General features: G+C 43.7%; 1 protein-coding gene across 6 annotated transcripts in view; it reads left to right on the top strand.

Moving 5' to 3' along the window:
* Positions 1 to 14,070, top strand: part of SUSD1 (sushi domain containing 1) — a 137,028-nt gene that overhangs the window by 110,720 nt on the left and 12,238 nt on the right. For all 6 annotated transcript variants that reach the window (XM_045081707.1, XM_004747806.3, XM_045081706.1 and 3 more), the window contains exons 13-14: positions 6,147 to 6,243; positions 9,573 to 9,831. In XM_045081707.1, the coding sequence (XP_044937642.1) occupies positions 6,147 to 6,243; positions 9,573 to 9,831 (356 nt within the window). The remainder of the gene's footprint in view (positions 1 to 6,146; positions 6,244 to 9,572; positions 9,832 to 14,070) is intronic.

Genomic DNA, 14,070 nt, shown 5'->3' with positions numbered 1-14,070 from the left:
GCACACTGTTATTCTCTTGTATTAGTGTTAGTTTTCACAAAATATGAATGGGATTTTTTTTTTTTTTTACACTGTAACCCCCCAAAACCGGAGTTTCTGTGTGTGATAGGACTGTGGGAAGGGCATGCTGTGACATAACAATTTAATTCAGCAAATATTTATTGACTCATTATGCACAAAGACCTGTGCAGAATGTGTGCAGAATGTGTGCAGCAATGTCAGCTCAACCACTGGGGCACACAACACGGTGATCATTTGAGGTTGAATATTTATTATAGAATCGAGGGGATATAAAGATGGAAAGAAGATGGTTCCTTCTCCCTGGAAGGCTGTGCCTCGTAACTTCATCGGTAGGGGAGATGCGGCCTGCCGTGTGATGGCTGATGACTTACGGTGTGGCCACCATTTTTCCTTCTGCTGTCCATTTCAGCTGCTCATGGCTTTAGCGTGTGGCATGGTCTGTCTGGGGAAGTGCCAAGGATTAGGAGAGAACCGTCACAGTGTCTTCATGTTAATTTATTTGTGTGGCTGAATTCCTTCCATTTACTTGAAGTTTATATAAAGTTGGGACTTTTATTAGTTTGGGTGCAGATAATTTTCTATTTTTGGTTCTCTTTGTTCCTTTTGGTATATTTTAGAGGATTTTAGCACATTTTTGTTTATATTACCTCCTTTCTCTTACTGATTTTAATAGTTTGGCTACGTGAATGATATTAATCTTTTCTTACACATATTATAATCCCCAGGCTATTTTCTGGTTAGTTTTCTTGTCAATATTCTTTTTAGCAATTAGACATTTTAAGTTTTCATGTAATCAATTCTGTTGGTGCGTTTTTGGTTTCTTCCTCTGCTTATGCCAAGAAAAGCCTTCTCTGCCCTGAAATCAGATCAGTTCTTATTCTTTAATATTTTCTAATGTTGCTGCTGTTTCTTTTTTGGTTAGGTCTGCACCCACTGTGGGGTTCGAACTCACGACCCCGAGATCAGGAGTCGTATACTCTACTGAATGAGCCAGCCAGGCGCCCCCCGTAATGCTTTTTAATAGTTTTGCTTTTCACTTTTAAACTTAGACCTATTTGGAATTCATCTTGACATGTGGTATAAAGCTAAATTTACATGGTAAATTTTTTTCCCCTAAAAAATAAGCCAGTTTCCTGCCATGTTTGGAAAGACTGTCCATGTCATACACTATATTCTCATTTATCTGTTTGGGTCTCTTTCTAGATTGTCTAGCTTCTTCCATTGCTTTGCCTGCCCTAGGCCTGCAGCTTACTATTTCAATTATTGTAATTTTATACTATATTTATTATTTTGTAGGACACCTTCTCCTTCATTGTTTTGCTCCCTACCCTGTAGGGTTTTCTCACATGGAAGCCCCTCTATTTTTCCTTTGTCATTTGCTTCTAGTCGAGGATGGATATTGTCGACACCTAGGGATGGTAATGAAGGGTTCCCTTCTGGGTCTTCCCCCACCTCACATACCTGGGGAAAAATTATGCTCTTGGGCTCAGACAAGACCATCTCTGACAGTAGGTCTGATCTGGTTTAAATCAGTAATGAGTCTCATGGAGAGGAGAGCACATCCACCCAGGACAGCAGTCTGGGGGATGGGGAACAGCACTCTGGAAAACATGGCTAGAAATTAAGGTTATTTAACCTTGAAATGTGGCTACGAACTAGGCTGATGAAGTTCAGGTTTTGACATTAGAGAGGAACATGTCACGGGTTTAAAAGACAAAGTGGGGAAGGTCTCAGAGCAGAAAGCAGTCTGGAAGTCACATGGTGATGGGATCAGCCGGAAGGAAGAAACCAGCCAGGGGGCAGGAGAGGCCTTCCTGCTCCCTCTGTGGACCTGCCTTCTGCAAGCCGGTTGAGCACTTTGTCCTGCTTTGATGGAGGGTGTTGGGCAACGGGGTGGTTTTAAAAGCTTAGCCAAGGGGCGCCTGGGTGGCTCAGTGGGTTAAGCCTCTGCCTACGGCTCAGGTCAGGCTCTCTGCTCAGCAGGGAGCCTGCTTCCCCCTCTCTCTGCTTGCCTCTCTGCCTACTTGTGATCTCTGTCTGTCAAAAAAAATAAAGTCTTTTAAAAAAAAATTAACGTTAGCCAAGAGATTAGAAGAACTAGAATTAGTAATCTCAGAGATGAGTAAACAAAGGAACAGTTTAAAAGAGCCAGAGAAAGGTTCTCACACACAATGTGAACAGTAACTCTCCCTCGGGGCTGAAAACAGGAAGTGTGTGATAAAAACCACTTACTCTGTAGTGACAGCAAAACTTCACAAACGAAAGGGCTTTTCCATGTTCCCGTGAAGGCCTGAGGGCAGAACTTCGCAAAGGAGAAGGCACATTCCCTTGGGGGGACCTGCTCGGGGCTTTTCAAACCTCACCCCCCTTCTCCCCATCACCCCTGCAGGAAGCTAGCGGCTGTCTTTCTCAGGGATGTCAGATCCAGGATCTCTTGGAAATGGCATCAACTTTTCACACCTTTTGTGAGACCTTCGCTGTAAGTAGGGACTGTTTCAGGCCACCTCCGAGGGTCCCTGGCAGTCCTACAAGCTTATGGAAACCCGAATTGATGTGACCATATCTGGGGGACTTTGGACAAAATGCTAGACTTGGCAGTGTCTGATACAAGTGACTCGGGGCTCTCAGTCTTGCATTTGGTACTAGATGCCTGGGCTTCCGAGGGGTCAACCTAGAGCCCTTGCCTCTGCTCTGGTGCATTTACGCGGTCCCCCTGGGCAGCTGTGGCCTCTGCTACTGATGACTGACTCTGTGTCACTCTGTGTCTCTCCCAGTTAGCTCCTATTAGTATGTGTATTCTCACTGCCTGTTGGATGATTCCAGGAGCACAGCAGACTTAGTGATGTCTAGATGTGAGCTGCTGCTTTTTTATATTATTATTATTATTATTTAAGATTTTATTTATTTATTTGACAGAGATCACAAGTAGGCAGAGAGGCAGGCAGAGGGAGAGAAAGAAGCTGGCTTTCTGCTGAGGAGGGAGCCCAATGCAGGGCTCGATCCCAGGACCCTGGGATCATGACCCGAGCCAAAGGCAGCAACTTTAACCCACTGAGCCACCCAGCCGCCCCTAGAAGTGAGCTGCTTCTGACCTTCTACCCCCAGACCTTGGTGAATGACGTCATGACCAATGCAGCCACCGAAACCAAAGCCTACGTTCTTGCCCTTCCCTGTCTTCCACCAGGATCTGTTCTCTCTCCCCTCCGAGTGTCTCTCCCATCTGCCGCCTCTTCTCCGTTCTCAGTCCCTCACTTGCTTCAGGCCTCAGGTGCTGCATACCTCGATTTTGGGGCAACATGAACTTTGGTTCTTTTCCAGTTCATCCTCCAACCAGTTGTCTAAATTGTACTTCTAAAATCCATATCTGCTAAGACTCTGTAAGTGACTTCCTGTTTCCAGGACCTCTGGAAACCTCCCCACACCTCCCCCTGCTTGGCTGCTTGCCTCTCCCAGGCCAAGACTCCACCTTTCAGCTCCCCTGAACCATGCGGTAGGTAGGGCCTTGGTGCTGCCTCTGCCCTCTCTCCTGCCGCCTGCCCCTGGGCACATGCAATTCTGCATTTGATGCTCTGCCCGCCCCCTGCACTTGGTCAGGTGTTCTTCCTCTGTACGAGGACAGTGCCCTGTGTATGACTTCATCAGAGCTCTAAGTGCTGCATGTTTATGCAACTGTCTTCACTGCGAGACTTAGAACTCCTGGAAAGCAGAAACCGTGTCTTCCAGCGCTGTTTCTCCCGGCCTCCCATGGTGCATGGTGTATAACGGTAGCTAACAAATGGATGGTTGGTGATGTATGATTAACATATTTAATTGAGCTTTTTTATGGAAGAGTAATTGACATGCAAATTGTATTAGTTTTAGCCATATGACATGATAATTTGATATTCATATACATGATGAAATGGTCACCACGGTAAATCCAGTCACCATCTGTCACCATAGACAGCCGTTCAAATATTATTGGCTGTTTTCCCTATGCTATACACTACATCCCCATGTCTTATTTATTTTATAACCAGAAGATTTTAACTCTTAATCGCTTTCCCTTGTTTTTTCGACCCTGAAACCCCTACCCTCTGGCAACCATTATATTTGATCATGCTTTAAAAAACTATCTAGGGACGCCTGGGTGGCTCAGTCAGTGAAGCATCTGCCTTTAGCTGGGGTCATGATCCCAGATCCTGGGATCAAGTCCCAAATCTGGTTCCCTCCTCTGCAGGGAGCCTGCTTCTCCTCTCTGCCTGCCACTCCCCTTGGTTGTGCTCTCTCTCTGACAAATAAATAAATAAATAAGATCTTTAAAATTTTTTTTAAATAAAGAACTAGGCAGTTAGGGGCACCTGGGTGGCTCAGTGTCTCAGCTTAAGTGTCTGACTCTTGATTTCAGCTCAAGTCATGATCTCAGGCTCCTGAGATCGAGCCTTGTGTGGGGCTCTGCACTGGGCATGAAGCCTGCTTAAGATTTTCTCTTCCCCATCCTCTTTCCCACCCCTCCCCAAAACCCCACAAATTTTGTAGGAAGGTATAAGTTTTTATTTATTATAATATGGATTGGGAATTTCTACTCCAAGTCTATTTTCTTAATTATTTTTAATTTTTAAAGATTTTTATTTATTTGAGAGAGAGAGAGAGAGAATGAGTTGGGGGGAGGGACAGAGGGAGAAGTAGATTCCCTGCTGAGCAAGGAGCCTACGAAGGGCTTTATCCCAGGACCCTGGGATCATGACCGGAGCTGCCCAGATGCTTAACCAATTGAGCTACCCAGGTGCCGCCCCCACCAAGTAAATGAAATCTTGAGTATGGGTAAATGAAATCTTGAGTATTTATCGTGGCCTCCTAGTCCTTAATTTTACTGTAGTAGAATTTAAGACCAGGGTTGTTGGGGGGGCTCATATTTTTAAATTTTTTTTTTTAGAAATATACTTTTTTTTTTTTAAAGATTTTATTTATTTATTTGACAGACAGAGATCACAAGTAGGCAGAGAGGCAGGCAGAGAGAGAGAGGGAAGCAGGCTCCCCGCTGAGCAGAGAGCCCGATGTGGGACTCGATCCCAGGACCCTGAGATCATGACCTGAGCCGAAGGCAGCGGCTTAACCCACTGAGCCACCCAGGCGCCCTTTAAATTTTTTAAATTTAAAATTTAATTTAAATTCAATTAACATTTAGTGTATTATTAGTTTCAGAGGTAGAGCTCAGCAATTCATCAGTCTTCTTTAATACCTGGGGGAGGGTCATTCCTATTTTATTCTTTGTCTTTTTCTCTTCCTTTCTCCCTCTATAAATCTCATTCACTTGATAGCAGTGTTGAGAAGATTACATGAGATGAGGCCTGTGTAGGACACAGCTAGTGCATTTGGTGAGTGCCCAGTGCACCTGAGCTGAGGTAGTATGGCACGCGGTGTGTTCATACTATGAACGTCACTTCCGGTTAGAGTCTTGAACGCTGGCGTCAGCCAATACAGTCCCCTCCCAGTAGAAGGTCTGTTTGGGATATCTGGTGGCTGGGGAGAACAAAATAAGGACAGAATGCTCTGTGACTGGAAAGGATCTAGAAGTCAGAAATACAGGTCTTGCCTGCCAAATAGGAACTTGTCCAGCACGTTAACTGTCAGCCCCACTGTGTGCGCCCTCTGTCAGCACTGGGGCATCACTTAAAAAAAACCACACACACAAACCATTGTGTAACATATATAACATAAGATGTACCATTTCAGCCATTCCCTGGCACTGAGTGTATTGGCGTTAAGTCCCTTCACAATGTTGTAAACCCTCACCACTGTCAATTTCTCGAACCTTGTCGTCACTCCAAACGGAAACTGTTGGTCATTAAGCAACTAACTCCCCCTTGCCTACCCACCCCTCAGTCCTCAGCAGCCTCTAACCTACTTCTGGGTCTGTGAGTTTGTTCCAGATGTTGCACAGGAGAGGGATCATCCTTCGGAGTCTGGCTTGTTTCATGTAGCATAATGTTTTCAGGACTCATCCGTGTGGTAGCAGGTGTCCGAAAACACTCATCGCTTCTTACATTCAGACTTCCCTTGCGATGGCCCTGTGAGGACCACTTTCGTCATGCTTTTCCACTCATTCCAGTCACACCCTTTTCCTCTTTCCGATTTGTTTTCAGAACCTCCCCCTCCGGAAGTAGACTTTGTCACAGTGCATGGAGGGCCTCTACCCCGTCTGAAACTGAGGAAAGCCAAGGAGAAAAATGGACCTATCAGGTAGGTAGTGGCCCCTTTCCCGTGGTGGCCTGGATGTTCTCATGGAGAGTCTTGGAAGCTTTGGTTTGATGGAGGAGGGGGCTTCTGAGGTGCTGTACTTGAATGGTTGGGGCAGGGCAATCAGGGACTCTTGTCTGTGATTCCTTAGGCATACACTGGGCCTTTAGTTCCAACCAGCATCCTTCCAAATGAATAGGGAAACTCCTAAGGGGCCAGAGATAGGCATTCAGGCAGCTTAGCTCAACAAATGAGATCCCTTCCTTTGGTCACTGGCCGGACAAGCATTGATTGCGCGTGATGTGTAAGGCTTTAATCCTTTACACTCACCTCGGTGTCTCTCGGTGATGGTGGTCCAGGAGCAGCATTTCATTTAAAGATGATCTTTGTGTAGTGGATCTGAAAGGCCCATTCGGATAATTCTCTTAATTCGTCCACACATTGAGTTATGGGCAAGACACTATGCAGCTAGTGACTGTTTCTGGCATTCCAGATGGTATTAAGATAGAATTAATTCACCCAACTTGGAGAGCTACATTGCGTTCCATTAAGCATTTTATTTACAGGGTCATGCCTGGATTAGAAAAGCAGAATTATTCCTTTTTTTTTTTAGAAAGGAAGATAGAGGTTCCCCTGGAGAGATAAGCCGCTTGCTCACAGGAATAAGGCAAGGACATGGCAATAACCTTGCCATCCTTGACCTAACCTTCATTGTCTTATGTCATTCTTGACCTGTTAGTCTAATGACCCTTTAGTATATTTGAGCAGATACTATAAAATTATAAAAAGGAAAGTCTGGGTATATTATCTATGTGTCTCTTTTTTATTTGTTTGTTTAATTTTAAGTAGGTTCCATGCGTGGTGTGGAGCCCAGCGTGGCGCTTGAGCTCATGACCGTGAGATCAAGACCCAAGCTGAGAATGAGTCACTTAACCGACTAGGTCACCCAGGCGCCTCTGTGAATCTCTTGATAATGAAACTTAGGCTTTTTCTGTCTTTCCTTTAGTTTAAGTGCAGTAAGTTCTCAAAGGTTTTTCCAGGCATGGATATTGCCTATGTTGATTCCTGATGAGTTACTGGAAGGCCCTGACATTCTGTTGCTATGAGGAGAACAGAAGTTATGATATCACTGCCCAAGAGACTTTGCAAGAGCAAACGTAATATGTAGGCCAAATAATTATGTAAGACCAAAAAAAAAAAAAAAAAAAAAAAGAAGCCAGATGATAGTCTATCCTTGTGGCTAATGTGCCCTCCAGTGCCTCCAAAACAGGAAGTGGAGATCTGTGAGTCATTCCAGGGAGGGTGGCGGTGAGAAAGAGGGGAGAAGTCTTTCCAGAACAGTCATCCAAACAGCCACAACTGCTTCCCTAACGTCATCGGGGTTAATTACCAACAGGCAAATGGAGCAGTTTCCTCTCCCTGACTACCTGGTTTGAGCTGGGGGAGCAGCTTTGCCAGTGTGGGAGAGGCCCGAGTCTGCTTTCTACATGCTTCGGGGAGAGGGATAGGGGTGTGGGGAACATGGTGGAACAGGGCCCTGGGACCAAAGCTCCCCTCCCTAGCTTGGTGATCTCGGGCGAATGATGCATTCTGTTCCTGGGCTCTCGTCATGCTAGTGTCTCCCACAATTGCCAACTTACAGAAATAACCTGGGGTGCCTTATCAGCAGTACAAATTCTCAGACTCAGCTCCTGGAGATTTCGATTTATTAGGTCTGGAATGGGGGCTGGAAATCTGTGTCATTATCAAGCAGCATAGGTGATTATGATCATGCTAACTGGGGAGACTGCTTTATGCCCCATGAATGGTGCCTCTAATGTCCAGAACCAAAGGTGAGGCTTGAAGTTGCCCTTGAACGCCAACATCCACAAGGCAAGATGGATTGGAAGAGGAGTTTGAGGACAGCATGGAGCCCGCACCATTTACTCCCATGATTCCTAGGGATGTCTTCAAGTCTCCAGGGAAGTGTATCGTTATAAGCATTCCCTTGTAGGTGGTGGACGCTTTGGAGATGTTTACTGGTGGAGGCAGTAGCATCTCCCCGCCCTGCAGGCTTGATGTTTTACCTTTTGTGGAAAGTTCTTTCCTGGAAAGTGAGCCCAGACTTGGTGGAAATCAGGGCCCAGAGGACACATAGGATGTTTGGGATGGAGACTTTCCAAGTCTAGGACGAACTGCCATGGAGGGCTCCCTTTTCTTAACCTAGTGACTCATGGTCTTTTAGGAAGCAGGAGATGGGGCATTAAGAATGTGGAATAGGAAGTTGTATACTTACTAGTAAAATAGATTATGTGGCCTCATGGTTTGGAAATGACCCTAATCATCTTTGGTACTCATGCATGCTTTTCCTCTTTACGGAAACATCAACTCAAGAAACATTAGTGGGGAGTTGGCCTCAGCCAGAGACCTGGGTAAGGGTTTGCAAGGGTACAGGAGGAAGTCTCTTAGATCCCTGCTGTCAGGCCTGATAGAGAAAGCAGATGTTTAGACAGGTGCTCTCCTGGAGGCAGGACAGAAGGACGGAAGCAACGGGATGAAAAAGGAGGTGCGATTCGTACTTGGTGTTTTTATTCTTACACCTCCTTTCCCTGACAGGGTTTGTGTTTGGTAGAATCAACAACAAAGAAAACACAGAAGGATACTTGCTGGCTGGTGTGCTCCTCTGTCCATGTTCAGGGGACAGTTTCACAATGTACACATGACATTTTACCTTCCTGGCTATTTCAGGACACGGTCGGACTAGATTAACGCACAGTGATTGGCGCTCCTTGCTTCTCATTTATTTCACATGAACTTTGGTATCTGGGCCCTGGAAGGAATGTAGGTCACATGAATTCCATTTCAGGTTACCATGTGATTGAGCCTTTCTGCAGGCTTAGTACATTAACGCTTGTAGACAGGCAGCCTCCTTGTGACTGCTAAACGCTTTCCACAGCTGGGCTTTTTTTTTTTTTCCCCATGTGGAAACCACTGTGAGAGGTATACAGCGTGCCCTCTCTGGGTAGCTGTATGTGGAGCAGCCCCTCCTGGCTAAAGAGGGTTTACTTGGCATCTATCTGTGGTGGAACCTGACGACCTATATTGCGTCGTGTGGCATTAGCACTGGAGGTCCAGACTGGAGTTCCCTAAGTGTTGGCGCTCCCAGACTGTAAATCTGCACCCCCCTCCCCCAGGGGCAAAGACTTTTTCTTGTCTGGTGATGTGTCTCCAGTGCCCACAAAACTGTCTCGTTCATAGCAGGTGCTCAGTAAATGTGAATAATTGAATGAATGACTCTCCCAAGCAAGGGTCTGATAGACATTTTCTTTTTTCTTTTTCTTTCCTTTTTTCAGTTCATATCAGGTGTTAGTGCTTCCCCTGATGCTCCAAAACACCTTTTTGTGTGATTCTGAAGGGGCCGCCTCATTCTTTAGCAACACTTCTGATGCTGAAGGGTATGTGGCTGCAGAACTACTGGCCAAAGATGTTCCAGATGACTCCATGGAGATGTCTATTGGAGACAGGCTGTACTACGGAAAATACTATAATGCACCTTTGAAAAAAGGGAATGATTACTGCATCATACTGCGAATCACAAGTGAATGGAATGAGGTACACCTCTTTAAAAACTCATGAATTCTCTATTTTCTTCTTCGTGTGAAATGTAGATGTTTGAACATTTGCTTCCCCGGTATTTGAGATGGACACCGCATGTACCAACCAGAAAAATGTGTTGAATACTTTGCCTGCATAAATTATGGGCTGGTGAGACCTTGAAGGTGTTTGATGGTGTGAAGTGTCACTTCCCTGTGCTGCTGCCAGGCTGCTGCCTCCCTGCACCCTCTCGGAAGCAGGAAGGAGAGGCCTCTTTTTGAATGTCAGTGCTGCCCTATTTTCTGCTTTCCTGACTGCTTTGGCCACACCCACCTCTCCTCATCCTTAGAAAGCCTACTTTGTTCCAGGGGTGGTTCTTTCATGAGATCCGAACTATGGAGTCATTGCATCGTGAGGAAAGATAGTGAGCTGGCCAAGCAGGATAGCAAGAGCTGAATCAGTGAGTCGGGTGAAAGATCTTGAAGAACCGTTGTGATGGTTGCCCCAGGAGAACTCAAAGTATGACATAAATTCATATAGACTGGGAATGGAAACTAGAAGAAAATTATATTAGTAGAAACATCACTTGACTGATGAATTGAAGCCATCTTGAGTATAAGGTTCCTTCCTTCCTTCCTTTCTTTTTCCCTTTCTGCTTTCCTTCCCAGCCCAGGGCTTGAACTCACAACCCTGAAGTCAAGACCTGAGCTGAGATCAATAGTCAGATGCTTAATTGACTGGCCCAGCCAGGTGTCCCCATACCATATTTAAAACTGACACGTACTCTGTTCTGTGTAGGACACCAGTCTAACGCGCCATTATCATGCTTGATGGTAAACCAGCGGTTACTTTTAAGAATATGACACAAGTTGGGATGCCTGGGTGGCTCAGTTGGTTGGACGACTGCCTTCGGCTCAGGTCATGATCCCGGAGTCCCAGGATCGAATCCCACATCAGGCTCCCAGCTCCATGGGGAGTCTGCTTCTCCCTCTGTCCTTCTCCTCGCTCATGCTCTCTCTCACTGTCTCTCTCTCTCAAATAAATAAATAAAATCTTTAAAAAAAAAAAAAAAGAATATGACACAAGTAAAAAAAGAAAAGAATATGTACAAGTAGCCAAGAGATTTGGTAGTATTTTGTGACAATAACGTAGGAATTGAGAATTGGCAGGCTAAAGCCCAGAATGTATTTCCCTGAACTTGTTTAAAAGGTGTTTATGACTCAAACAGGGCCTTCTCGCTGGAGCTTAGCTGGAGATCCTACGTGGCATTTCTAGCCGCAGATCTAGCACTAGCTCTACAACATGAGTACAGTGTAGAGAGTGCTCAGAGAGCTGCTGTCCCAGATCGGGACTTTGGTCTAAGAGGTACATGAGGACACATGGGCTGCCATAACAAAATACCATAGGCTGGGTGGCTTAAACCACAGAAATGTATTTGTCATAGCTTTGGAAGATGAGAAGTCTAAAATTAAGGTGCCAACTGATATGGTTCCTTGGTAAGGCCCTCTCCTTGGCTTTCAGACAGCGGCCATCTTGCTGTGTCCTCACATGGTAGAAAGCGTGCAGTCCAGCTCTGGTCAGTCTTCTTCATCTTATGTGGACACTGATCCTATCACAGAGTCCCTGCCCTCACGACCTCATCTGAACCTCATTACTTTCCAAAGGCCCTACTCCCAAGTACCATCATACTGGGGGCTGTGTCTTCAATATATGAACTTTGGGTGACCCAAACATCCAATCCATAACACAGGTAATTAAGTGAGAGGTTAGGATAAGAATCCTAATTTATGGGAAACTTCTCTGTGATGTCATGGATACCTCTTTTTCATATAGCTTAGTAGACCATGTGCTTGGTCTTTGGGAGGCTAAGGAGGCGAAGGGGTTGTGAAAAAATTTATATTGGGACTTGCAGTTTTGAATTGCATTTACTTCCCCTATGGGTTTCCAATCTATTAGTATTATAGTCATATTAAAATTAGTAGTGAACTATTTATTTTTCTTTTTTGAAGAGTTTTATGGAGCTACAATTCACATACCATATTAATCAGCCATTTGAAGTATATAATTTACAGTGTAAGGAGTATCATTAATGATATGGTGATAGTGATATAATGGAACAGATGGTAGTTACCTTGGTGTGAACATAGCATCTTTTATAAACTTGTCAAATGACTAAGTGGTACACCTGAAACTAATGTAATGTTGCATGTCAACTATATCCATATAAAATTTTTTTAATAAAATGGTTAAGATGGTGAAAAAAAATGAAGCATACAATTTAGTGGTTTTTAGTATATTCACAAAATGGCACAACCATTTCCACCATTTAATTCCAGAGCATCTAGTAGTGGCTTATTTTCAATTTTTATTTTTAATGGTGGTAAAATACGTATAACAAAATTTACCATGGAAACAGTTTTTAGGTGTACAGTTTATTAGCGTTAAGTACGTTCGTGTTACTGTGCATGCCATCTCCAGACTGAAGCACTGTAGCCATTGAACGGGGACTCTCTTCTCCCTGCCTCCCCCAAACCCTGGCAACTACTCTTCTAATTTCTGTCTCTGGGAATTCAACTACTCCAGGTACCTCATATAAGTAGAATTATACATTATTTGTCTTATTTCATTTCATGTCCTCAAAGTTCACCCATGGTGTAGCATTGTGTCAGAATTTCTTCCCTTTTTAATATTCTACTCTGTGTGTATACACCATTTTGTTTAGCCATTCATCTGCGGTTGAACACTTGGGTTGCTTCCGTCTTCAGGCTATTCTGAATAAGGCTGCAATGAACATGGGTGTACAAGTATCTCTTTGAGTCCCCAATTTCAATTCTTTGGGGCATTTACACTTGGAATCATTGGATCATGTGATCATTCTCTTTGTTTTTTGGTTTTGTTTTTGTTTTTTTTTTGAAGAACTGCCACACTAGTTTCCAGAGCAGCAGTACCATTTTACATTCTCACCGACAGTATACAAGGGTTCCATTTTCTCCACATCCTCCCAAAGACCCGCTGTTTTCTGTGTTGATAATGGGCCTTCTAATGGATGTGAGATGGTATCTCTTTGTGGTTTTGGCTTCTGTTTCTCTAATGATTAGCAATGTTGAGTGTCTTCTTGTGCTTTTGACAACTTGTATATCCTCTTTGGGAAAATGGTTATTCAAGTCCTTTGCCCATTTTGGAATTGAGTTATTTATTTCTTTGTTGTTGGGTGTTAGGAATTCTCTATATATTCTGGATATTAATCCCTTAAGAGATTTGCAATGTGCAGATATTTTCTTCTATTCCGTGGGCTGCCTTTTTTACTCTGTCAATAAATGTCCTTTGATGTACAAATGTTCCTTATTTTTTTTAACATTCCAACATCTTTGTTTTTGAATTCCAGTGTAATTAACATATAGTGTTACAAGTGTACAAGTGTTTCAAGTGTACAATATAGTGATTTAACAATTCTGTATATTACTCAGTGCTCATTGTGATACGTGTCCTCTTAATTCACTTCATTTATTTCACTCATCTCCCCACTCACCTCTCCTCTGGCAACCACCAGTTTGTTCTCTTTGATATATTTAAATATATATTTATATATTTAAAAGTCTGGTTTGTTGTTTCTTTTTTAAAATTTATACCTTAAATACCACATAAGAGTGAAATCATATGGTCTTTGTCATTCTCTGATTCATTTCACTTAGCCTTATATCTTCTAGGTCCATTCATGCATTGCAAATGGTAAGATGTCATTCCTTTTTATGGCTCAGTAATATTCCATTGTGTATATATACACTACATCTTCTCTCTCCATTCATGGACACTTGAATTGCTTTCATATCTTGGCTGTTGTAAATAATGCTGCAGTAAAGATAGAGGAGTGTGTATCTTTCCAATTCAGTGTTTTCCTTTTCTTTGTGTAAACACCGAGTAGTGACATTACTGGCTAGTTCTATTTTTAATTTTTTGAGGACCTTGCCTACTGTTCTCCACAATGGCCACACAGGTTTGCATCCCACTAATGGTGCACAGACATTCTTTTTGCTTCACATCCTCAGAAGCTTTTAATTTTGATGAAGTCCAGTTTGTCTCTTTTTCCTTTTGCTGCTCATGCCTTTGATGTCCTATTCAAGAAGTCATCGCTAAATCCAATTTGCTGATGCCTTTTCTCCACAGTTTCTTCTGTTCTGAGTCTTATATTTGGATCTGATCCATTTTGAGTTAGTTTTTGTGTGTGGTGTTAGGTCGGGGTCCCCCTTCATCCTTTTG

This window comes from Mustela putorius, unplaced genomic scaffold (genome assembly GCF_011764305.1).
Source record: "Mustela putorius furo isolate JIRA1106 unplaced genomic scaffold, ASM1176430v1.1 tig00000580_pilon_pilon_pilon, whole genome shotgun sequence".
NCBI lineage: Eukaryota > Metazoa > Chordata > Mammalia > Carnivora > Mustelidae > Mustela > Mustela putorius.
This window is presented reverse-complemented; position numbering and strand designations above follow the sequence as displayed.